At 43.3% G+C, this 26195-nt stretch overlaps 1 protein-coding gene across 1 annotated transcript in view; it reads right to left on the minus strand.

Annotated features, from left to right (window-relative positions):
* Positions 1-4506: 4506 nt before the first annotated feature.
* The window catches only part of PAPSS1 (3'-phosphoadenosine 5'-phosphosulfate synthase 1), a 50052-nt gene continuing 28363 nt past the window's right edge, over positions 4507-26195 (minus strand). Inside the window, exons 8-12 of the mRNA XM_083459222.1 lie at positions 23635-23840; positions 21686-21821; positions 18598-18866; positions 12690-12919; positions 4507-5228 (exon numbers count right to left, since the gene is read on the minus strand). Of these exons, the coding sequence (XP_083315348.1) occupies positions 5090-5228; positions 12690-12919; positions 18598-18866; positions 21686-21821; positions 23635-23840 (980 nt within the window). The 3' untranslated portion in view covers positions 4507-5089. The remainder of the gene's footprint in view (positions 5229-12689; positions 12920-18597; positions 18867-21685; positions 21822-23634; positions 23841-26195) is intronic.

Raw genomic sequence — 26195 nt, forward strand, 5'->3', positions numbered from 1 at the left:
TTCCTTTCTCCATTTTCTCAACACCGTACATAATCTTACACATTTCTGACATGTCCTCCCTAACTCCCATTTTTCTAAATTCCTTTTACGTGCGCATAAACGCTCGTACAGAAATACTTGTTCTAATGTTTACTCTTTTGCAAATGCATATTGATCCTCTTAGGCTTTTAAGGGAATAGCTATACTTAAAAGTAAGCATGTTTAGCATGCGATCAGTGGGAATAACTCTCTAAGCATGCTCAGGACTGCAGCCTCTGAATAGCTGTGCCATTATCCATTGCCCTGCATTGAGTCTTCACTCAGGGATAGGTCTCAGGGCTGCTTTCACGGTTGCATTGACAGCAGCATCAAGAACACACTTTCATGTGTGAATGCTACAGAAATCCAGCAGTGGAGAAAGAACTTCACTGAAGGGAGTTGTTGTTGTTTAGTCGTTTAGTTGTGTCCGACTCTTCGTGACCCCATGGACCAGAGCACACCAGGCAGTCCTGTCTTTCACTGCCTCCCGCAATTTGGTCAAACTCATGCTGGTAGCTTTGAGAACACTATCCAACCATCTCGTCCTCTGTCGTCCCCTTCTCCTTGTGCCCTCCATCTTTCCCAGCATCAGGGACTTTTCCAGGGAGCCTTCTCTTCTCATGAGGTGGCCAAAGTATTGGAGTCTAAGCTTCAGGATCTGTCCTTCCAGTGAGCACTCAGGGCACTTAAGAATGGATAGGTTGGATCTTCTTGCAGTCCATGGGACTCTCAAGAGGACTCTCACTGCAGGGAGTTGTCAGCATTATATTACATTTCCATATCTAGCTGAAATACAAGTCCCATAATATCTCTGGACAATGACTATGTTGGCTCTGGCTTGTGAGAGCTGGAGTCCAACAACACTGGGAGGGTACCACAGTGGGTTCTTAACACCCAGGGGGGTCTGTAGGGAAAGAGGTGGTCTTTAGTATCAGTGGCCAAATCCACAAAAAAGTTCATGCATATAATGTGTGCAAGGAGGGAACACAGTGAATTGGGAGGCCCAGCTGGCCCAAATCCTAAGGCCTGTGCATCGAGCATGGATGGCTGAAGAGGAGCACTTACACATAAGCAGCTGGTCAGCCACAATAAATGCATCAACATCAGCAGGTGGGAGCTGGCACAGCCTGCAGCACAGCCCCTGCATCCTGCTCATCGCATGAAGGGGACTTTGGTCATGCTTAACTCCTATTAAAATCAACATGACTAGTTAAATCCCATTCATTTCAATACAACCTTAATGTGCATTTCTTGGACTATCGGCCATATAATTTAATTTATTGCTAAGGGGATTAATAGCCCGCCTTCATGTGTGCTCCCATGGTGCCATGCAAAGAATTCAATAATTATTTGGCAAGATGCAGGTGGGCAGTCTTCAATTCCAATTCTGTGTCTTGCCCCTTTCTCTTCATCTTCTATTTTTTCCACTTTTATAATTTCCCTTCTTTCCTTAATCAAAAAGAATGGGATAGTGATGGTGGAACTTCTCAGAAGTTAACCGCTGACCTATCCTGCTAGAAACACAAGCAACACAAAAATTAGGCAGCGTTAAGTCAACGATCATTCTATAAATGAGGAGAGAAAATAAATGGGCAATTCAATGATGTTTAGAACAGCCTAGGAAATGTTTTTTGGCCCTTTTGACCGAGGACTCTAGAGGTTACTTCACACCATATGGCCCTTGGAGGTGTAAGTCCTCCAAGATCACACCAGAAGGGTATGATGCCATTTTGCCAAACATGATGCTCCTTTTAGAATAAAGCTTCTATTTAAAAATTTGCTTACCAAGGTCTTTGTGGCCCGTTTCTTTTAAGAATCAGTCAACAGGGCTGACTTCAGTGCTTCACTTGCAAATCTCCTTAGACAATCAAAGACCAACAAAACTGAAACCCACAAATACATCCATTGTGGTTTCTCCTTACTGATTTTTATTAGTGGTATTATTTGCAATGTAGACCTTTGGGTTGGCTCCAGGGTTTTTCAATAATAGCTTTATGCAACAGTCCCACGTCTGGTAGTACTTATTGAGCAATCCAGGGTTTAAGATCTCTTACCGAGCATCCCAGATCCACGCCAGCACCCTTAATCTTCATTAAGAGAGTGACTTCTCCGTCCAAGTTCAGGACCTCAGATTCTGAACGTGAATTTATATAGCTTTAAAAATAAACAACTTGGAGCCTCCATCTTGCAAAGTGGCATATACCTAGCCTTTAGCTTTTTTGTTGACCCCAGGGGAATAATTGACGTCACTTAAAGTAGGTTAGAGAAGAAAGCATCATCTGGAATAGATATCTCATTGATGAACTGTAATGGTTTTATAGCACTTATTCAACTCCTCACCAAGATTTAGCAAACTCCATCCACCTCATTAACTTCAGTTTCAGGGGAAAGGAGAAGAGTGTCCCCCACTCTCCTGCTTCATTGATTTTAGGGTTCTTCAAAACTATCAAGAGTTTTATTTTATTACTCTCCCTCTCCACCCCCCTGAGGCAGTCATGCTCCATGTGTCAGGATGATTTCTGATAGGGGCAAATAAAAGTTCCAAGGTTACAGCAGGATTAGGACAAACATATGGTCCTCCTGCGTAAGATTAAGAACGGAAGATTTCAGCACACTGGCAAGGACCATAGCTAGACAGGAAAAGTATCACTTCCGTGAATTTTGTATCTAAATTCAAAGTTAATGACCCAAAGACATTGCTTGAAAAGATTTTCAACATGATCCAAGAAGAGAGGGTCTTTGGATAGATTGTCATATACTGAGTAGCACTGGGAAAGGTTCAAAAGGAAGTCTGCTTTAGAGAAACCAGGTGGAAAACTTCACTGGTTTTCAAGAGACAATTTGGACCAGTAAATCTAGCAGGAGCTAACAGGAGCCAACAAGCCATTCTAGTGTCTTCCACAGTGCCTGGAGTTGAAGGTGGGATTCACTTGCCCTATCACTGTATCTAGAACTCACACATCTCCCTATGGGACACATATGCAAGTAAAGTGGTACCTCGGGTTAAGTACTTAATTCGTTCCGGAGGTCCGTTCTTAACCTGAAACTGTTCTTAACCTGAGGTACCACTTTAGCTAATGGGGCCTCCTGCTGCTGCTGCCGCACCGCCAGAGCACGATTTCTGTTCTCATCCTGAAGCAAAGTTCTTAACCTGAAGCACTATTTCTGGTTTAGCGGAGTCTGTAACCTGAAGCGTATGCAACCTGAAGCGTATGTAACCTGAGGCACCACTGTACATTCTTTGGCCGTTACAGAAGTAATGCAGTAACAGAAAATGACTTGTTCCTCCTCATCCCTTTCAAAGATGTAGCATCCAAGCATCTGCTAAGCTAAGGAAATGGCAAATCCTCAATTGCTGGAATAAAATGCCCAATTTTACTGTTTTACTGTCATGCATCAGCATTCTATACCATCACCTTTGTGAGCATTAGGTAAAGTTCATATGAATAGAAGGAACTCATTCACTCAAGAGTGAAGCAATTGGAACACCTAGGTCAGAATTTTCTAATGTAATATCCCATGGTCTCAAGCAGAAGTCACTCTCAGAAATCTCCACCTAGGGTCTTTCTAACTCCTTTCTGACTATGCTGGCTGGGGCTGGTGGGAGTTGTAGCCCAACAACATCTGGAAGATCACAGGTTTCCAAGGCCTGGTCTTGGAAGCCTACCACATTTTTTTCCACAGCCATTTTAAACTCTGCCTTTTTTCTGTTGACATTACCCATGAGGATACATAAATAATTTGAATTACATTCCTCCCACCTTCTTCCTCCTCAATCTTCTCTTTGCATTGTCATATTTCTGCCCACAGTTTAGGGTCTCTGTTTGTGTTACTCACTTAATATTGAAAGAACAAATGCATGGAAAAACACCCTATGGGCTCTTCTCATTTTCCTTGGTGTTTATACTGAGCAGCTTAGTTTAGCTTTTTATGCACCTACAACTGCAACATACTTTGCTGTGGAATTAGAATGATCAGGACTTGAGATGAGCATAGGAAGCTGCCATGTATACAGAGTAAGACCATTGGTCAACCTCACTCAGTGCTGTCCACGCTGATGGTAGCAAGTCTTAATTGCAATGGGTCTACTGGGAGCAGAACATCTTTAGATACAACTCATTGTGTCTAAGTAATGAGGAGACAGGATCTAGCAAACACTGACTTTCCTATCTTTCCCATATAAAGGGTATGTTACCATCATGTTTTGAAAGGAGAAACGAGTGAGATTCAAGCAAGCACCTTTGAAGTAGCTCCCCTGCTCCTACTTCCTAAAAGTGTATCTTAAGTGATAGTCATCCAATGGAAGTGACAACCAGATCTTCAACAACTAAAAAATATTAATGTGATGTTAGAAGACAAGGGCGAGGTTGGAGCGAAAATTGCAAAACTTTTTTTTAAAAAAGCAGGCAACTGTGTTAAACCTACCACAAGAATGTGAGAGAGAGAAATCAGTAATGCTTGAGGATTGGCAACCACAAAATTCACAGATTTGGTACAGAAATTTTAATTTGCAATACAGTGTAGTCTATTCTGGAGATTCCATACAAGAAGTTCAAAGAGCACTGGCTGAAAAGTACAAGGTTAGTATCTTTTTAAAAATCTTTTTCGTTTTGATTCGATTTAGCACCTATATCTAGCTGGTATAATCAAACTGCCATATTTAGCCCGTAAACTATGAAAAGCAACATACCCACACAGAAAAAGACATGAGATACATTAAATAATGTGAAAGGAGGGAGGGGGAGAGTTTCAGCAGCACTGAGAACCGCAGGGCACAGAGGTATACTAATGTTTTAGAAAGACGAGGTTTAGAAAACTTACTGCAAGAATATCAACTGTAATAAAAATAGAAGACATTAGAACCAGCAGTTTGTTAGGTGCCAATAAGTAATGGAACCCATAAGAGAAGCAGAAAACGATGCTAAGTTAAGGAGAAAGGGCCTGGTGTTTTTTAGAGGAAATGCTTCCTGACAGACACGACAACAAAGCAGCACCAAAAACGGCGATTGTGTGGTCCTCCTTCTTGCTAATAAATCAAACGTCAAAGGCTGATCTGCAACAAATAAGTAGCCTAAGCCTTTTCCAAGGATTTGTAATACTCTTTCAGCACAGTCCATGCTTTGGGAGCCATGAAGCCTTCAGGAGGATTTTGTCCTTCCTGAGCCATTTTGCGCATGCGAGTTCCTGAAATGAATTCAAAGTCTTCGTGGCTGAAACGAAAAGCAAAAGCACAAGAAAAGAAGGTGAGTCAACAGTTTTGACTAAACTTTATATTTTATATATACAACCGTGATCTGCAAGTGCCCACTGCTGAGCAGTCTAGACCCTAAGGGCCTTCCATATGTTGTCAGACTACAGATCTCATCAGCAGGGCCAACCGTCAGGGATGATGTGAGTTTTAGTCCAACATCTGGAGCAGGCTTCCTCAAACTCAGCCCTCCAGATGTTTTGAGACTACAATTCCCATCATCCCTGACCACTGGTCCTGCCAGCTAGGGATCATAGGAGTTGTAGGCCAAAACATTTGGAGGGCCAAGTTTGAGGAAGCCTGATCTGGAGGCATGAGGTGCAGGAATTGCTGCTCTACGGCATCTCTATATGCAGTAATGACTAGAACAAATAGGAAGAACCATATACACAAGCTGGACCTGCAATAAAATGTCGGTCTTTGGAATGTTCCTGTTCAGAGGTCCAGCCAGCCATGCCCTTCACCATATAGCCCATTCCATTTTCCCTTTCTCTTCCCCCTCCAAAAGTCAGCTGGCATTCCATGGCCACAAAGCACTCTCAGTTCTCATTGGGCCATTTAGAGGGATTGTCCCACCCCTTTTTTTGTACTTCTGTAACTCTCCGGGTACCCTCGAGCAAGCTGGTGTCTTCCTCTTGGGTGTGGCTGGTGCTGTTTTAACGGCATAAGAATCCACACTTAAATAATAGTTCTGCTGCAAATGTATATGTTTGTGTCCACATGTGCGTGTACACACACAGAGAGAAGATACCAAGATGAACCATTTGTTCACCTTACGAAATCCATCACTACAGAATGTGATGTAAGAAATCTAAACTACTGGCTTCTTAGGAGTAGAAAAATATAGAGAGAGTGTATATATTTATCACAGTGACTCTGGTAACTGAAAAAGGGACTGCTATTCTTAGAAGCAATATCCCTCCACGTACCAGGTACCACAGAGCCTAGGACTTGCTGATCGAAAGGTCGGCGGTTCAAATCCCCGCGATGGGGTAGGCTCCCGTTGCTTGGTCCCTGCTCCTGCCAACCTAGCAGTTCAAAAGCACGTCAAAGTGCAAGTAGATAAATAGGTACTGCTCCGGCGGGAAACGGTGTTTCCGTGTGCTGCTCTGGTTCGCCAGAAGCAGCTTAGTCATGCTGGCCACATGACCCGGAAGCTGTACGCCGGCTCCCTCGGCCAATAAAGCGAGATGAGCGCCGCAACCCCAGAGTCGGCCACGACTGGACCTAATGGTCAGGGGTTCCTTGACCTTTTTGAGACTGAAAAATAAAACAGGTGGGCATCAATGCCTGAATACCCAGCTGACTGCTATGGGAGACAGTATTATGCAACCCAGAATGGCAATTACTGGCCTTAAATAAAAGAGTGAAGCCATTTTCCTAGAATGGAAAATATTTTCATTCAGTCAGAAACATAACATTTATCAAATTGCCAGAAGGACCCATGGGGCAAAAACCAAAAATCCAGGTCACCACAAGATTTTTTTTTGCAAAGTACCTAGATTGAATTTTATTAAAACAAATTAAAAATAAGGATGCAAAGAGACAGGAACTTCTAAATCCTCTGGAGCAACAGCGATTAATCCAACAATAAAATGCAATGGTTTTACTTACTCTGTTTATTCAGTTTGTAGCATCTATTTCTTACTCATCTGCTGCTAGCTTGTTTGAAATATAAGCCAAACGCTGACCTCAGTTGGATATGGCTCAGGGTGGTGGTGGTGGGAGGGGGAGAATAGAAGCCAAATGTTTGCTGGGGATCGTTTTGTTTGCGAGGATATTAAGCTACACTTAGCAAACAGGGACTACGTTTTTCTCACAGTGCATGCAACACAACAGCGGCATACATCTTTGATTTGATTCACTGGATACGAAGTTGCAATATCCAGTTATTTTGTATGCAATTGAAGGTGGGATTGTTGCAATTCTTTGATTGCCCCTGTCGAGCAGAAGTGCATGAAGAGCAATCCTTAATGATGTCCATCAACTTTGACTGTGAGAAGGTTTGAGTTGGTACATTCAGATTTCGCCTTTTTGAAGCCCATTCATGTCTGGGTCCTGTTCAAGCCACTTGTTTTGAGCTGGGTCCTCCCCCCCCCCTTTTCTATCTAAGCAGCAGATTTCTAACTCAAATCATTCTCTCTCTTTTGCTTGAAATACTCTGCTTTTGTTGAGATCTGGTCCACTCAACTCATTCATCCTTTAAGAACCTTAACAAATAGAGGCTTCAATTTGGCTAGATGAGTGTCTGATTTCTCTTTTTGAAATTTCTATGCTATTTATTAAATTGCAATCTTTGGGGTAGGGACATTTTTATAAAAAAAATCGTACGATGTTTTGCTTTTTATAAGGACTTAATATTTCCATATAGTTAAAGCTATGGTTTTCCCAGTAGTGATGTATGGAAGTGAGAGCTGGACCATAAAGAAGGCTGATCGCCAAAGAATTGATGCTTTTGAATTATGGTGCTGGAGGAGACTCTTGAGAGTCCCATGGACTGCAAGAAGATCAAACCTATCCATTCTTAAGGAAATCAGCCCTGAGTGCTCACTGGAAGGACAGATCCTGAAGCTAAGGCTCCAATACTTTGGCCACCTCATGAGAAGAGAAGACTCCCTGGAAAAGACCCTGATGTTGGGAAAGATTGAGGGCACAAGGAGAAGGGGACGACAGAGGATGAGGTGGTTGGACAGTGTTCTCAAAGCTACTAACATGAGTTTGACTAAACTGCGGGAGGCAGTGGAAGACAGGAGTGCCTGGCATGCTCTGGTCCATGGGGTCACGAAGAGTCGGACACAGCTAAACGACTAAACATTTCAACACTGGCTGCCGATTAACTACTGGGATAGGTTTGAGGTGCTGGCATTGGTGTGCAAAGTCCTATACAGCTTGTGACAAACAGACCTAAAAGCAGGGTCGGACTTTGGTCTTTCAAATTTCAGCGGTGCCCTGTACAAAGCGAAATCCCGCCTCCCCCCCAAACCTCTCACCTGCTCAAATCACTATGTCATAGTTGCTGTGACCTGCGGCATCCCCTAGCCTCAGTGTCCAGTGTGGTGGAACGGGTCACGCTGCCCTAAATCTACCTCAGCAAAAAGATTGCCTCATCCCCTACACCCCCAATCAATCACTGCATTCTGAAGGAGAAGGAGTCCTACAGATGCCATCTGATCATGATGTCTGTTGGAATCCAGCCTTTAGTGAGGCAGCACCTAACCTTTGGCACTCCCTCCCACTGCATATCAGCCCCATGCCTTTTCTACTGTCTTTTTGGCACCTGTTACAAAGTCTTCTAAGACCTTTATCCCAGTTGGTATCTGCCTTGGATTTGAATTGGGTTTTATGTATATGCCGTTGTTTTAAACTGTTTTGTATTTATAACTGGGGTTTTTTATTTTTAAAAAACTGCTTTTGCATATGTTATTATATTGTAAACTGCTTCGGGATGCGTAACAGGAAGCAATTTATAAATGGAAAAGATAAAGGTAAAAAAAAAAACAATTCTCATAGCGTCAATCATTAAAATGTGGAGGATCAGAAAGAGCAACATTTATGTTTCTCTTGGCTTCAAAACAACACGTGCCATATGAGAAGTCATAAGGATGTAATGTAAGAGCACACCTGCAGGATTGCACCAGACGCCCCTCTAGCCTGGTGTCCTGTTTCCTACATTGGGCAATCAGATGCCCCACAAGCAGGGCATATAAGCAACAGCTTTGCCCATCCGATGTCATCCAACAAGTAGCATTCGGTGGCACACAGCCTCCACAAAATGTGTTTCCGCTTAAGTTTCCATGGCTAATAGCCACTGATAGAGATTTCTAATCTGGCTAATCCCCGTTTTCTAAAGCCATCTAAGCTTTCGTTGCCATCACGACGTCTTGTGGAATACAGAACTCTGTATATTATGTACTGCATTCGAAGAACTATTTTCTCTCTTCTGATCTGAATCCAATTAGTCTGGCTGGATAATAAGAGGTTTATTAAAACAGGAAAGAGTGAAAGCTAAAGCTCCCCCCCCCCCACGGTACTTGCAAGAGTTTTTGCTCCAGGGTTTTTTCTTCCTCACCTGGGCAAGTTTTCCACAATTCTGCTTGACATCTTCTTGGGACTTGCTTATACCTTTGTTAAGCAGCAGTACACATTCTAGCTGAGCTATCAAATTCTGAATGCACAGCCCGTGTTTCTCTAACCAAGCTAAAGGCCCCTCCTGCTAAACTGTAGCCACCAGTCAAGAAGCATGTGTGTGGCAACCACCTCTCATTCTCTTGGACCAACAACAAATGCTCCAGAAGCGGATATAAACTTCCTAGAGCTACTGTATACAAAAACTCTGCAAGGGATAAAGGGACATCTGATACTGGAAAGACACTGAACCATTAACTTCTCCAAACGGACTTCTCTTGGGTTTTTTGCAAGCCACATTTCCATGCTGAACAATGCTTGTTCTGAGCAGCACCCTGTAGCTAAATTGTACAGTTGGCTTCCAATAAAAGCTTATGAATCTGTGCACCACCAAAACAATATGGTTGACTTGCCAAGTCTTGTCTTGTAATAGTTACCCATCCTCACATGGCCAAATACATGTACTCTTAAAAAAAATAATTAAATAGGCCAGATGTTCTTTCATCATATGCAGTCTGAAAACTGGCCAAACTCTCTCTCTCTCTCTCTCTCTCTCTCTCTCTCTGTGTGTGTGTGTGTGTGTGTGTGTGTGTGTTTACTGGCAAATTTTCACCACAATCAATGTTTTCAATACTTCAAAAGCCCTCCTACTGTATTCATTGCCTGGATCGTCCAGAAGTCTTGACAAAGTGCTACCTACACAATTGAGGAACATGCTGTCTATTGATAGTCCAAGACCGAGTCTAGGACTCTGGGAAGACTAAACCCATTTTAATTTCCCCCTTGTGAAACATTCCCTATGCACACTCCTTCCCAATTTTCCACTTTGCACATTGGGCCTGCAAAAAATAAAATAAATGGCTGGTGCCTGCCAAGGTTTCAAAAACGTCTTTCAGATTCAAATACAAATGGCACTGGGTGAAGGGAAGGGGAAGAGAAGAACAGACAATCTGTATCGTGCTCTAGGGCCGCTGCTTGTCTCTTCAGGCAATAAACTGCTCCAACGCTGCATTTTGTTTAATCAAAAATTCCTCAAGTGACAATACCCATATTTATGTAGAAGATTTGAGCATGACCTGCTGTCTGGCACAGGAAATGGAATAATAAAAGCCTACAAGTTTGTTCTGTTCCGACTTTTTGATTAAAAGAGGGGAAAGGAGGCCAATCAAAGCCTTATATTCCCCCAGAGTGCCAAGCTGTGTGTGTGTGTGTGTGTGTGTGTGTGTGTGTGTGTGTGTGTGTGTGTGTAGCTCTGTCGGCTGGCATGCTTCCCTTTTGAAGGGGGATTTAAAGCGCCGCTCCCTAGGCACCTTCTTCTGAGAATCTTTCACCCTACATCTGCGCTTCATGCTGCAGACACCATTCCAAATGGGAGTTCTGCTTTCACGTCTTGCCAGCCATCTTCTTCCCAATCCAGCTACAGTAAACCCATCGGCACAGCCTAATTAATTAAGAACCACTTGGAAGCTTTTGCCCGGCCGCATGCTTTTTTCTTTTTCCCCACCACCGCCGTGCCTCGCGGATGGAAAAGGCCACAGCACGCAGCGAGCTGTTTTTATACAGCAGGGGAAGTATAAATTTTCCAGGCCACCACCAACCAACCAGCAAACAGCCACCTGCGCCACAAGGCAGGCTGCTCTGGAAACTTCGCTGGGGTTTGATTCGGGGCAGAGCTTGGCTGCGAGCGAGTGCAGGCCTGAGTACAGACACCATTCCCAGCCGACACATCCAAGGTGCTAATCCGTGTGACAGACAATGCCTGTCCACACGAAGCAGTGAGACAAATAAGAGTGACGTTGCTATGGAGCATAAAAACAAGAATGCTAACTTCCAGCTGTGCTTCCTGACTGGGCCCTCCCAGAATCTGGTGTGTGTGTGTGTGTGTGTGTGTGTGTGTGTGTGTGTGTGTTCCAGAAGAAACACCACATTCACTGGCCCTGCTTTCTAATGGAGGACTAACCCTGTGTGACCAACCAGCCCAACAGATGACAGAATATTGGATGTGTGACACTGTGCACAGAGCCAGAACAGGATTGTCACTAGGGCTGCTTGCGCAACTCATGCTAAAAAATGCATGAAATTGTGTCAGAATTTCTTTCTGCCTCTCATACGAGAGGTGATGTTATGTAAACTACCGTCCCCCACCCCCCTTAATCTCCTCCATGATGCAGCATATCTTAATTAAAAACCTTGAAAATTAAACTTAAACAGGATCGTTAATAACATTACACAAATTGTTGGTGCGGGCTGCATTTGGAATACGGTGTGTAGGGTCGCCTGACCCGAAAAAGGATATTGTAAAGCTGGAAAAGAAGAGCAACCAAAAAGATCAAAAGGGTGAAGAGACTTCCCTATGAAGAAAGGTTGCAATGTTTGGGTCTTTCTAGCTTAGAGAAGGAGGAGAGTAAGAGATGAGGTGATAGAAGTTTATAAAATTATGCATGCCTGATTTAGCACCAACTTTGCAACATAACGCCTCTGCTTGCCAACAATATTTTATATGAAAGTGTGTCTGATAAATATTTAAATTAAATAAATGAATAAAAATAAACCGACTGATCCGCTGTATTTTGTTGAGGTCTCTTTTTTTAGCGTTCTTTATTTACTGTGATAAGAGGATGTTTTTCTATCTGAAGCATAAATAGGCTTCCTTAAATCTGTCAGTGACGTGAATGTACAGCCTACCTTGCATCTGATTTCTGTCCTACACGACGCAGCATTCTGCATAAAGTGTGCTAACAATAAATTAAAGATTTATACAGAGGGATTTTAGACAGGTACCACAGACAAAAGAACTGCCCGTAATTATAAACATACTAAAATTGAAACATAACCTAGAAACTTGTAAAACTGAACAACAGTATCAAGTGTAACCTGAAACTAAACCCTCAAAAGAAGAAGTTTGAAACAAAAATTTGAAACATGGCCTACATTATCATGGCAAAGCAATATTTTGTATGATAGATGCGGGAACACAGCCTGGTTTCATTCCAAGGCCACCCAGACTGGCAAAGCAAATTCAGAGCAGCGCAGATTCAAGTTGGTTTTCGGGGGGGGGGGGAGTTATACAAAGTTCACAAGATACCAGCTTAAAATTGCTAAATGGTTTCCAGTGGGGGCCATTGGTTTCCAAAGAAGACAGGAGTGAATGGACCTTGGACCCCGAGAAATGAGAATTTACTTGGAAGGTACATGCTGAGACGTGATGGTGTGCCAAGCCAAATTCCACATCACCCTATCCAGCGTACTGTGTGGGACCGTGGGACATTAATCAGCTCTTAAAACCGAAAAAACTTACTGTTCCAAGTCATAGTAATCCATGCATTTCTTTTTCTTGTTATAAGCTGCCACTCTGAAGGGTACGATTTCCAGCGTTATCAGGCCTGGCGCCATAGTCAGCACTTTGGCACCATGGGTTGGATCGTAGAGATCTTTTCCAGTCTCGGGATGAGACATGCCGGCAGGATCTCGACCCACAATGTAGAAGTTTGCTCCAGCTACCATCCTCGACCTGCAATGCCACTGAACCTAGAATGAGATCGGAAAAGCAAAGTTAGCAGAAGCGAGGATGGAACCATGGAAACCGGAGAAGCCCATCGCTCGCTGTACAAGAAAGCAAAAAAACATTAACCAGCTCTCCGAAATAAGCCTCCAGGTCATGTGCTCACCCGCAGCAGAGCTACTGTGGTCACCCACTTGTTTATTAGGTATGGGTGAACACACACACACGCCATTCGGAAAGGCAATACTTGAAAGTAATTTGTACAGCAGTTCCCTAAAACAGTAGACGGCCCCTTGGCAAAGAAACCTTCCTGCCAGGAGTCAAAACTAGCACTCTTGAAGGGAGGCTGCCCATTTGTGTCAATTAGCTCCCCTTTGATCAAGTGGCCATAAAGGCATGCCTCTGGACAAGACAGAGATTAGTGCCAAGGAAAGCTTTCAATCGCAGTCATGCATTCAACTCTGGTTAGCTAAAGTGGGAAGGCATGGACAAGGAGGGAAACTGGATTCTCAAAAGAGCAACAAGTTGGTGGGATGGCATGTAGAAGCAGAAAGCAAAAAGCTGGTGAGCTGGTTTCAAGGTCATGAGTGAACCCATTGCCCAGAGAAATACGTATTTTTCTGTATATAAGACGCCCCTGTGTATTTTGGGGGACTCCAAATTTAAAAAATGGGGGGGGGAGATTGCCAAAAGTTAAGCTTTTTGGGGCGAGTATTGCCCAGACAGCATATTAAAAAGCAGAGACATCACCTTGCCAACAAAGGTCTGTATAGTTAAAGCTATGGTTTTCCCAGTAGTGATGTATGGAAGTGAGAGCTGGACCATAAAGAAGGCTGATCGCCGAAGAATGGATGCTTTTGAATTATGATGCTGGAGGAGACTCTTGAGAGTCCCATGGACTGCAAGAAGATCCAACCTATCCACTCTTAAGGAAATCAGCCCTGAGTGCTCACTGGAAGGACAGATTGTGAAGCTGAGGCTCCAATAGTTTGGCCACCTCATGAGAAGAGAAGACTCCCTGGAAAAGACCCTGATGTTGGGAAAGATGGAGGGCACAAGGAGAAGGGGACAACAGAGGACAAGATGGTTGGCTAGTGTTTGACTAAACTGCGGGAGGCAGTGGAAGACAGGAGTGCCTGGCGTGCTCTGATCCATGGGGTCACGAAGAGTCGGACACGACTAAACGACTAAACAACAACAACAACATTGCCCAGACTTGTTGGGTTTTTTGAGGGGGGATTGCCAAGGGCTGTTGAACTTTTTTTTTGGGGGGGGGGAGGATTCCTGATAATCTCTCACCTGCCAGACAAACGCAGCCAATCTCACGCATTGACAAAGCCACCAATCATCTGCCTGGTCACCACCAGCACCTGCCAATCACCCGCCCAATTGCTGCAGCAACACCCAATCTACAACAGCCCTTGCCACAGTCACCAATCACCCGCCTGATTGCCAGTGACTATCTCCTGCTCGTGGAAGCAACCAAGCGCCCATTCCCACACTGCACTGTCCGTGTATAAGACTACCCCCCGATTTGTAACATAATTTTAAAATAAACAATCCTCGTCTTATACACGGAAAATTACGATAATTGCTGGGTGTGTGGTCATGTTGCCCTTCATGTTGTAGGAGGCTTTCCTATGCTACCAGTTAATCTGAATGCTACCATTATATGCCATAATATTAACCTTATTTGAAACCAGAATAAACCTGGAAAGATATAGGCTTATATGGGTCATAGAATCATAGAGTTGGAAGGGACCCTGAGGATTATCTAGTTCAACCCCCTGCAGTGTTGGAATATGCAGCTGTCCCATAGGGGGATCGAACCTGCAACCCTGAGTATGTACTTCTAATTTTTTTCCAAATGCTTTTTAAAACAAAAATAACAAGAGTTAGCCAGGGCATCTTTGTAGTCAAGCGACAGATTTTGTTTTAAAAAATAAGAATAATCTAACCAGTTAATCAATCCAACTTTGCAGCCCTAATCATGAGATGGATTTTGTGGGTTTGTTAGAGATCTTTTATTCATCTGTGAGTTTCTGAGGCTTTTGCACAACCACAGAGGAAAGAGAAGTAGTAAGCTGAGATCCTCCTAATTTTTTCCAGAAACTTTGCTCAAGAAAAACAACAACACTATTTTGCTTATTCCAGCCAGGAGATTTCCAATTCACATCCTTTTGACATAATAAAATAAATTGCTAATAAAAAGTGTTTGCAACAAAAATTATTCATTTTAAGCTGGATGCTTAGGAATAGCTCCAGAACTGCAAGCTGACAAAGGTTTATACGTCTTAGCATTCAATCATCTCTCCCCCACCCGTGCTTGCAAGCTCCTCTGAAGTAGTCAAAGACTGCAGAGTTTCTCATCTACCCAGAAATGACAACACAAACAAAACACAAAAGGCGAAGTTACAAAATTCAGGGCGGAAAAAGACTTTTCATAGTAAGCAATGTGCTTGGATTGTGTCATTATATACTTTAATCACTAGGTGGCACTGCAGCAGACTCAGGAGTTTTCCTGTTGCTGTTCTGTTCTTCCTGGAGAGAAATAATAAAGTTTTTGTACAGCTTCCAGGCTAGTGTGTCCTCTAAGCTTTTCCATGGTGTGCTGAATACTGCCCAAAAGATTTTTATCTGGTATCTAACATTATTTATTTATTTTATCTCTTGTGAGTCTCCTTGTGGGCTTTTTTTTTTTTTTTTTTTGGCTGATAGGCAGCACAGAAATAAACATTAACATAACACATCAGTGCCACTACAGATGCAGTCACGCTCTTTCTTCTTTTCTGGCACATTACGTTGCAAGTCAGATGTCAGGTTTCAGAGAAAGCTTTAAACCAGGCATGTCCAAGGCCCGTTTCGGGGGCCTAATCCGGCCCGCCGGTCAATTTAATCCAGCCCCCGTGGCAGTATATGTCCTGGGGTAAAATCCTATAAAAAACCTCAACAACTCTGGGGTAAAATTGTAGAAAAAGCTCAACAACTTTGGGGTTAGATTCCCCAAAAAGCTCAACAACTTTGGTCGGCCCTCACACATGTTCACTTCATCAAATCCGGCCCTCTTTGAAAAAAGTGTGGGCACCCCTGCAACCATCACACTCACAACTTTTTTCAAAACACTTTAAAATGCAACATTATAAAATGCACAGATTACAGTGGTACCTCGGGTTAAGTACTTAATTCGTTCTGGAGGTCCGTTCTGAACCTGAAACTGTTCTTAACCTGAAGCACCACTTTAGCCTATGGGGCCTCCTGCCGCCACCCTGCCACCGGAGCACGATTTCTGTTCTCATCCTGAAGCAAAGTTCTTAACCTGAAGCACTATTTCTGGGTTAGCGGAGTCTGTAACCTGAAGCGTATGTAACCTGAAGCGTATGTAACCCGAGGTACCACTGTACTAGCAAAAGAAGTTTACCACCCAAACCCTCTGCACACCAGAGTACAAGTATGACAGCCAGCAGCTAATCTGAACAATTGCCAGAGTGAACAAGTGGTAAACATTTTCACCTTGACCACAAAAAGGAGGGACATGCACTACAGATTATGCTGCGGCTGGAGGGAGGTATGTTTCAAAAACATGTGTGTTCCTTCCCCCCCATCCCTTGTTATCCCAAACTTTTAGGAGTTTGTTCTACACCAGTATATCCTATTTAAACAATGATGCACAGCTGTGCCACTCCAGCTCTGGGTGTTTAGGACAGATTTGGAAAATTATTTGCTTTAGGTTGCTGTAAGGCCAATCAAGCAAGAAAGCAAGATTCTCATCCTACTGGTAAAAATTAATAAGGTTTATGAGCAAGGTTGTTTTCCAAAAGACTGATAGCGTTAGACATAAGCCGCAATGCACTGATCTTCCCCAATGATTTTAGCAATCAGGATTTCCCCCAACCCCACTCCTGCAAAAGTATCTGTACTTTTCAAACATAGCCTTTGCTATCATGTAGGTAATAAACCTATAGGCTGAAAACACAATTTCCTAGCTTATTGGACAGCACCCCATAAAAAGCTTGTTTTTAAAGGAGTTTCAAAAAAATATATATCAGATTGAGACCAACAAAACATGTCCATTAAATCTTTACTGACTGGGAAACTATGTTCAGACAGTTGATAACCATATTGGCTTAGCAGCTGTCTGTTGTTCTGCAAGTCATTTGTGCTACAGAAACAAATCTGGTACCAATGTCTTCTAAATGACCTACAGAAAATGATTAAAGGAAGAGTTGTATTTTATTAGTTGTCTAAAACACACTATTGGCAAATGGTTTTCTGAGGTCATTGAAAAACGCGGCATAAATAAAGGAACATTTCTTATTTTATTTGCATCCATGGCTGAAAACAGTGTTTACAGGTTTTGTTCAGCTCCTTGCATCCATGTTCTCCAAACGCACATCTCAAAACCACAAGGGAAAGCATGTTCACATGCAAAGTTTTCGGAAAACACAATAAACATGGCAAGTAGTGAAGGGATCAGGCATGTTATCTGTTTCCATTGTAGTGAACAGAATTTACCCAACCCCTGTTCCAGATTGTAGCCCATAGTACAAAGCATTTAAAATATGCATCGGCAGTGCTCTTCCAAGAATAAACTAGCATTTTAGAAATGTAAAATGGAGATAAGGGAAGTCTTGAAAAGGAAAGCCTGAAAGGAAGATGCCAGGGAACCAAAGGATGGAATTCTCCACACAAAAACACTTGCATTGCCCAAGTATCAGAATCCTTAAGATTATAGTTTTCTGTTTTGAGTTTTTGCAAAGCTCTCTGCAGTTATTTGAGGCAAACACCTTTTTAAAACTTATATATACACACACAAAGGGCATGATGGCTAGCTAACAATGCAAGACCCAACAGCTTTGACGCTATGAGTTTAGCACCATTTTAGTAGAATTTCCCTGGACAGAAGTCCCAAGTAGAGTTTACTATCCTCACCTTAGTCCAGTCTTCTCCCCTAGGCCTAATAGTCCATCAAGTGAGAGACTCTTTCAAAATACAGATAGGACACAGATTAGAAAGATCATCAAAAGAAGTGGCAGGATATCTTTCACCTGAATCCTGGGATTAAGGTGGTTCTGTCTTCTGCATGAATTTTACTCACCACCCCAGCAAGCAAGCTAAATGGCCTAAAAGTAAATGGATTTTAAGCAATTAGGAGGGAACAGAAGTGAAACGACCTCAAAAGCTTTACAAAATGCAGAATGGCAATAGGGTATAAAAAAGCTTAATCCCCACCAATAAGCAACTCAAATATTTCTAAATCGCAGATTGAAAGAAAGCCATCTTTATAGCACTGCATGTCATGCCTCGAAGCCATTTGCTCAGTCAAGGAGCCTGCCAAAAGCATGTTCCCTTCTCAGTTGTTTTCCTCAACTCCATGTAGATCAGACGAAAAACATTGGAATAAGAAGAGAACCCAGCTCTTTCGGCTTTGGCCACGATTCAACCTGTTAAAGAGCACTCATATGACCTTTGAAAGAAAGGGAAGAGGAAGAGATGGCGCAACAAGCCCCTTGAAGTGTAAACAGGAAGTATCTGAAGGACCTCCCATTTAAGGCCTTGAAACCAAACTCTGGAAATTCCTCGCAGCGCAACCACCACACAAGGGTTTTGGAGTGTAGTGGTTGTCTCCGAAGGAGGCCGTATTGACAAACGAACATCAGGGAAATCAGTCGGGACGAACTAAGAACAAAAACACAACTCGTTATACCTCAGTTGGTCCAGCATACATCATGGGAGAAGGAAATATGGCCACCACAGTCGTTTCTGGGTTCAATATCCCTTCCTCCAGGACTGCTGCGTGTTGTTTCATTCGCCACGACAGAGGAACGTCATCGTCCTTTGTCCAGCCCCCCAGAGGATGCAAAAGGAGGACTGGGCGCCTGTAACCTCGACCCAGAAGCTGCTTATGAGTATCTTGCATTAGCAGGGCATGTCCGCTGTGCACAGGGTTGCGCAACTGGAAGGCGAAGACAGCGTCTAAGGGGAGAAAGAGAGAGGGATGCCAATATGCTTGATGGTTATTAATTCAGGCAGAAGCCGTCAGTGACAAGCAGCCTGCAATGTTCTATAGGCCTCGGTTTCAGACCTTGCACAGTCTATCATTTGCAGAAAGGCTTCGCTCCCAATGCAGCTGGGAGAGGAATGGGTGGGTGAAAGGAACCCTGCCAGACGACTGAAGAGAGATACGTCAACACAACTGTCCGCTTGCCTCTGCCAAGCATTTGAGAGATCAAAGAACAAAGTTGCTGCAATGAACACTACTACACAGGGCTGTACTTCTATTGGGAATATTTAAAGTCTCAGCCAGTGGCTGGCTGCCTGGCATTTTCTACAATCATATGACATTTCGCCAGCGCTATTGTCACCTGCGTTTGGCGCCAAGGATCCTTCAAACGGCAGCCCAGCAGCACAGGGCTGCCGCATCTCATCACTGGTCGTGTAATGTCTCAATGCTGCAAACTGAGCGATGAGAGCTCTGACAGGGATATTTAAATAGCTCTCAATTAGATAAATGGCTGAAAATAAAAGAGTAGCGAAACCAAGAATCAAAAGAGGCTTGGCCGATCAACATATTCCCTTGAATCAAGGGAATTTTTGTATGCATTATAGGCATGCCACAAAAAAACCAACCCCAAATTAAACACTCATTGCTACAGGAGCAGCGAGTTCCCCCTTGCCCTAAACATGTTTTAGAAGTTATCAAAACTGGCAAGAATCAGACACTACATGGGGCAAAGCAGGGGGAGAGAAAAGATGCTTCTCCCTTTCATAATGGAGTGTGTGTGTGTGTGTGTGTGTGTGTGTGTGTGTTTTCCCACTTCAACTTCACCACGCATGGAAATCTCTTTCCACATGGCTTGCTATCACTGGACTAGAGCCTCCGTTTTCTTAACCCAAGTATAACAAGTCCTGTTTCTACTCATTGCTCATTTTTTACTACAGAAAAGCGCAGCAGCTCATTTCTCGTGTTATGTTTGGTTTTCCAAACAAGCTACTCAAGATCTGTAAATGTCAAGTTGCTTCTTTTTAAGACAACGGAAGGTTTTAAATTTCATTACCTAGCTTCTAGCTCATGGGCAGCTAATGAGATTCCATGCAGATGGGACCCCACTTCCCATCAACCACAGCCAGGATGGCCAGTGGTGAAGGATCATGGGAGCTGTAGTCCAAGAACATCTGGAATGCCCCGGGCTGTCTACTCATAGCTCTAACTGATTGAATGAGCTGATCAATTTAAGTAAAACTAACAGTACAGTAGCAAAACTTTATGTCCAGTATATTCTAGATAATGTTTTCTAGAACTACTAATCATTACTAGAAGTTCCTTCCCACTGCAAACACACGCACAAAACTTTTTTCTATTTTTAAAAAATTAACTTTATGGAATTTTTGGAAAATTAACACATAAAACCCTTAACAAAATTCTTGTGAAAATACAACACAAGAATACAAAATCAGCAGCCTAAAGACACAGAGCAACAACAAAAAGTCTGGATGTCTCAAAAAAAAAATCAGAATTTTTTTTCCCCATATTCATGTAGTCAGTTGTAAATGAGTCCTTGTGCCTCGTTCATGAGCTAACCATATTTTGTTGTTCAATTTCTCCATCGGTCCAAGCTCCTTTAAGCCAATTTGATAAGGACACCCCTTCCAAATCTTTCCCAAACCGGGCCAACAGTGGATAAGCAATGAGAGATTTAAATAAGCTATCTGCATTCTGACTCTGAAATATATTTAATAAAGCTAACTCAGGTGAATGAATTACCAGTTATAATTATGTAACTCTAAAAGTACTGTCTTCCAAAAACCCAACCCTTTAGCACAACGCCTTCACATATGCTGCCATGCCCTTTTGCCCTATTAAAGAAATATCTCAGGGACAAAATAAATTCAAAGAAAAAAGTTCACCCTTAAATATCAACCTTACCAATGGAGATTTAACCCGCCTCTCTCCCATATAAAACCAAAATTAATTCAAGCTTGGGGTCCTACCTATTATAATTTGGTTATTTTAAAGAAGAACATGGGTTTTTATTTTTCCCCTGCCTCTGTTTTCAGCCGCCTTCCCCCAAGCACCCTTTTGAGAATTGTACAGGAGGCTGCTCTCACTATCCCAGCTAAAACAGCACAGAACAATCAGCTGCCAGACTATTACTGCTTGGTCTGTTCCTTATTTCTCTAACACGAAACACAAAAATGGAAAACAAAACAAACAACCTAACAGGCTGAGGATTTCTCAACTCGGCTGTGAAGCTAGCAAAACTATTCCCAAAACTAATTTTTCAGAAAAACTGTAATACCTTTCATCGCACTCTGAGTCCCCTGTGAAACACATGTGGTTTGTTCCTTTGCAAGGACTTTTTTTTTTATTGCTTTCACAAGAAAATCTAGGACAATTCAACAAATGCAAAACAGTCGAAGTACTGAGAGAGATCATCGGATTCACCACACACTGGGGTTTACCTGGCAAGTCTTTTAAATGGTGCAGCAAAACTTGGGCACACATCACCAAAGGTGTTTGAAAAGTTGTCACCACCACCAATCACTTTTTGGAAGCCAAGCAAACCATTTCAGAACTACTTTGACCGCAGTCCTTCGCTACAGCTTTTTTAGGACTGCAATCACAGAAATTGTGTTTTGTTCAAAACAAAAAAGGGAAATAAAGTAAAATCCCACTGGTACTGTGCCGCCCTTTGCTGAAAGAGACATTGCTAGTGAGCTTCTGGGCAGCGGGAAATGAATTTCTCTGTCTCTCGCTCTCTTTCACACCACCCCCTTTTCATGCAATAACTTACCAGCATTCATGTCTTTGAACTTCTGCTTTAGTTCAGCAGGTGTGAGACGGTATTGGTCAAGGCCATCATTCCAGTAAATGCGATCAAGGACTTGGAGATCACCCCCCACAAGCCAATCCCCTTGTTCCATGACCATCTAGGAAATTTAAGGAAGGGAATTGTTTCAACAGCATGCAACACTATTTCTGCAATTTGTCTTAGCTGTTTTTAATTCTGAATTTCAGATTTGAGGATTGTGCACTGCTATCAATGGCCAATAGTTACAATAACTGAATTCTGCTCCACTATCAGAGAAAAAGAAGAAGAGTTTGGATTTGATATCCCACTTTATCACTACCCAAAGGAGTCTCAAAGCGGCCAACATTCTCCTTTCCCTTCCTCCCCCACAACAAACACTCTGTGAGGTGAGTGAGGCTGAGAGACTTCAGAGAAGTGTGACTAGCCCAAGGTCACCCAGCAGCTGCATGTGGAGGAGCAGAGACACAAACCTGGTTCACCAGATTATGAGTCTACCACTCTTAACCACTACACCACACTGGCTCTTAGCATACCACTTAAGGCCACTTGCTGGGAAGAGGAGTAGCTGGCCACTATCAGAACCAAGATGACTTTGATTGATCCAACAGGACTATGGCATTCAAACAAGCACCTTGAATTGGGCCCAGAAACTGATCAGGAGCCACTGTTGACGCTTTCAGACTAGTGAAGGTGGTGTTCAAGATGCCCTCACCTAGTTCGCAACAGAGCTGCTATATGCGCCTGGTGGCATCACGCCAAGCTATACAAATTAAAAAGAAAACATATACAAGGGAATTGGGGTGGGGGTGGGAGAAATGCAGAGGAAGGGGATCAGTTTGACAATGCCGTAACAAAAATGGTGAGTTGGAAACGGGCCTTAGTGTCTACTTGGGGCCAAACTGTTGGTGGTTTGTTTATTTACTTACTGTATTTATATCCCACTTTCTTCTCCAAGGAGCCCGAGGTGGTGTACATGGTTCTCCCCCTCCTCATTTAATCCCCACAACAACCCTGTGAGGTAGGTTAGGATGAGAAGCAGCAACTGGCCCAAAATCACCAAGTGAGCTTCATGGCGGATTGGGGATTTGAGCCCTGCTCTCCCAGGTCCTAGTGTGATACTCTAACCACTATGCCAGACTCTCTCTGCCTTCCTTGAATACATGTTCTGCAACTCATCCTACAGTGTTGCTCCTCTGGCCTATGGCAGAGGCCAGACCTAGGGCAACGAGTGGTTGGGGCAGAGCATTCGTTCTGTTGGTGAGGGGCGACAAACTCAGTTCCCCACCTGCCCCATAGATGGAGCAAGGCAGTTCTCTCCCCCTCCCCCCACTGTCGTGATGTTTTTTCCAACCCAGCCCCACAAAATCCACTTTTGCCCAAGCACGCCTGCAGCAAAACTGGCATTCTACCCCATTTAAGAATTTGAACTATGACCTGAATTAGGGCCGTTTAACAATTAACATAGCATTTTAAAAAAAAGAAAAATCATTAACTTGAAGACTGGGCTCTAAATATTCTGATCCGGCTGAGCCAAGCCCTGAAGTAGAGCAGCCAGCTGTTTTCCTGTCATCGCTGCTGAGTAATTCATTTTGGTGTGCTTCCTCTATGTCTCTTGCACACAAGGCTACATTTATAAACCACAGGAGAGGACAAAATTCTCTCTGATCTTCCCTGGCAGACTATGGGGCTCATCCTAAATCTGTTTCTGTCACATATCTATCTATATATGCACACACAATCATCCAAGACTGGCTTCCACGCTCTGAATGGCCACAGAATGTGTCCACAAGCAGTCGGCTGTACCAAACGGGAGAGAGAATTTGCTAGGGAAGATTGGAATCTGGGCTGTGGTTTGCATATAGATTATTCCTCGCACTTCTGTATGGAACTTCATTAAGAGCTTCAGGTTAGCAAGCCTTGCAAAAGGCTACCTTGATGTAAGGGTGGTCCTTGCACGTTGTCCCCCACTGCCGGGCACAGCGTTCCTCTTTCCGGTGCTCGAAGAACTCTGGATTGCGGAGAATAGCCACACGGCGACCATCATACAGCAGAGCAAAAGCTGTGCAGCCATCTAGTCTCTCCTTGTCTTCCGTTGTGGCTGTCAACACTATAGGCACTGACAGGTTAATGATTCCCCCTGTAGGGTGAAAAAAGAAGAAGCAACGCAATGGTAGTTGTCATCTAAACTGAAAAGTCATCCAGGTGTCCTGGCGAAAAACGTACTTAAAAACCTACTGTTTTGAGAGCCTGCCCTTTCCTAATGCATAGCAGGGCTACCTAGCCTTGGGTTCACTTGAGGTATAGGCCTGTCTCAGGAATCCTTTGCAGAATTTTTTTACTTCTCCATACTGGTATCTAGGTGAAGGCACCAAGGAAAAGGTCTATTGTGGGTGCAAGTGGGAGATCCCTTGCCCCGAGCTGGAAGATGGAATCAAGTTGCATAAGACTCTCTCATTCTAATATTCATTCTCACTGCAAAGCAAATAGCAATTGCACTCTCCAAACACATGCAGCATTCGGGCTGCTATTGCAATGGTTTCTGGTTCTCTGGAAGAGTTGCAATGCCATCAATTCACAGATACACCCAGGAAACGTGCCTTGTGGAAAAACCCGCCAACTCAACAGTAAAAACTTAGCATAGTCCCAGCTCTTCCATAATTGAGTAGGGCACACACGACTGTTCCCCAATACTGTCCCTGCCATATTGGCTTGAAATTGCCTTATTGTCATGCAGTTGAAGCAAATAACTAATGCCTGGGGCAAAGAGACACATCTTTCCTTCTGGTGATCCACAAGATTGGAAGCTAAGAGATACCCAACTGCTGCAGAAAAGTTGGAAGCACGCACTGAAGCATTTTGAGGAAATAAAAGGAAGTTCACATTTTGGCAGGGGTAGGTATAAACACAGACACACTTACTTGACTTATGCAATCCATTCTCCAGTATTACTTCTACTAAGGTGGTTAAGGTAAAGGTAAAGGGACCCCTGACCATTAGGTCCAGTTGTGGCCAACTCTGGAGTTGCGGCGCTCATCTCACTTTATTGGCCGAGGGAGCCGGCGTACAGCTTCCGGGCTATGTGGCCAGCATGACTAAGCCGCTTCTGGCGAACCAGAGCAGTGCACAGAAACGCCGTTTACCTTCCCGCTGGAGCGGTACCTTTTTATCTACTTGCACTTTGACGTGCTTTCGAACTGCTAGGTCGGCAGGAGCAGGGACCGAGCAATGGGAGCTCACCGACGCACATAAAAATGAGTAGGAATAATACAATAATCTCTCAAACATCAAAAGTACTATGGTAAAGTACATATATACCCATTCAACCACTTCGATCCGCAGAACTGGCACGGCCACGTAGCATCTGTTCTGGAGTCGTAATAAATCAATCTTTATTTGTACCAGTTCCTACACTTTGGAAAACACTGCCTTCCGGCATCAGGCAGGCTTCTTCACTTAGAACAGTGTTTCCCAAGTTTGGGTCTCCAGCTGTTTTTGGACTACAGTTCCCATCATCCCTGACCACTGGTCTTGCTAGATGGGGATTATGGGAGTTGTAGTCCAAAAACAGCTGGAGACCCAAGTTTGGGAAACACTGACTTAGAAGGCAATTAATAAATCAATGTTAATAACAAGAACAGCACTCCAAAATATGAGCCTACTGTAACACTGACAAAACATGCTCAAGCTGAAAAAGCTTATGCACATATTAATAGGGAGTTCCTACATAATTAATCTGGAACATGGCATTTTTGTCTATGTCTTGCAAATTTGACACCCAACAGCCTGCTGCAATGCATGGCGATCCTACAACAATACATGGTTTGTTTTAAATATCCATTTCCTTACAAAGAAACGTTCTGCATTTATCACTTCAAGCTTCAACGATTGCCAGTTGATTTTATGCTTGCGGGAAGCTATTACCTGGAATTCTTAGAACTACATTTGTTTCCAATAAAGAAACAAATTTTAGTATACAAGGTTATATTTGTAGAGTAAATGTTTTGCAGATGGCTATCCATGCATTTGACATATTAGCTCTTCTCTTACATGTTTCTCACTCCTTTATGAAACTCACTATGACCCCTGGACTCCTTCTTTTTTTCAGCAATGACATCTAGATCATTTTTTTGGGTCCCTACTAGTCCACAAGATAAATCAATAAATATGTTTGTGTGTATAAATATATTTAAGCATGTGCATATATATTATATGTGACAGGGAGCTGTGTGTGTTGAGTATGTGTGTGCGCACACATCTTACATGAATTTCATGTATGTGGTTTCAACCATACGTGATGTCACGGTCTGGCTGGATGCAGAGGAGAGGTGGGAGGCACCAGCTGGGGAACCTCCAAGGGAACCCCCTAGGGGAACAAGGCTCAGAACCAGGGGATTGGTGGTGGGACAATGATGTAAGGTCAGAGAAAGAAGAGGGAGCAAACTGGCGGGGAGGAGATGTCGGAAGCTGAAGGGACAACAGCGTTTAGTGAGCA

The sequence above is a fragment of the Podarcis liolepis genome, assembly GCF_965112155.1.
Source record: "Podarcis liolepis genome assembly, chromosome: 9".
Lineage (NCBI taxonomy): Eukaryota > Metazoa > Chordata > Lepidosauria > Squamata > Lacertidae > Podarcis > Podarcis liolepis.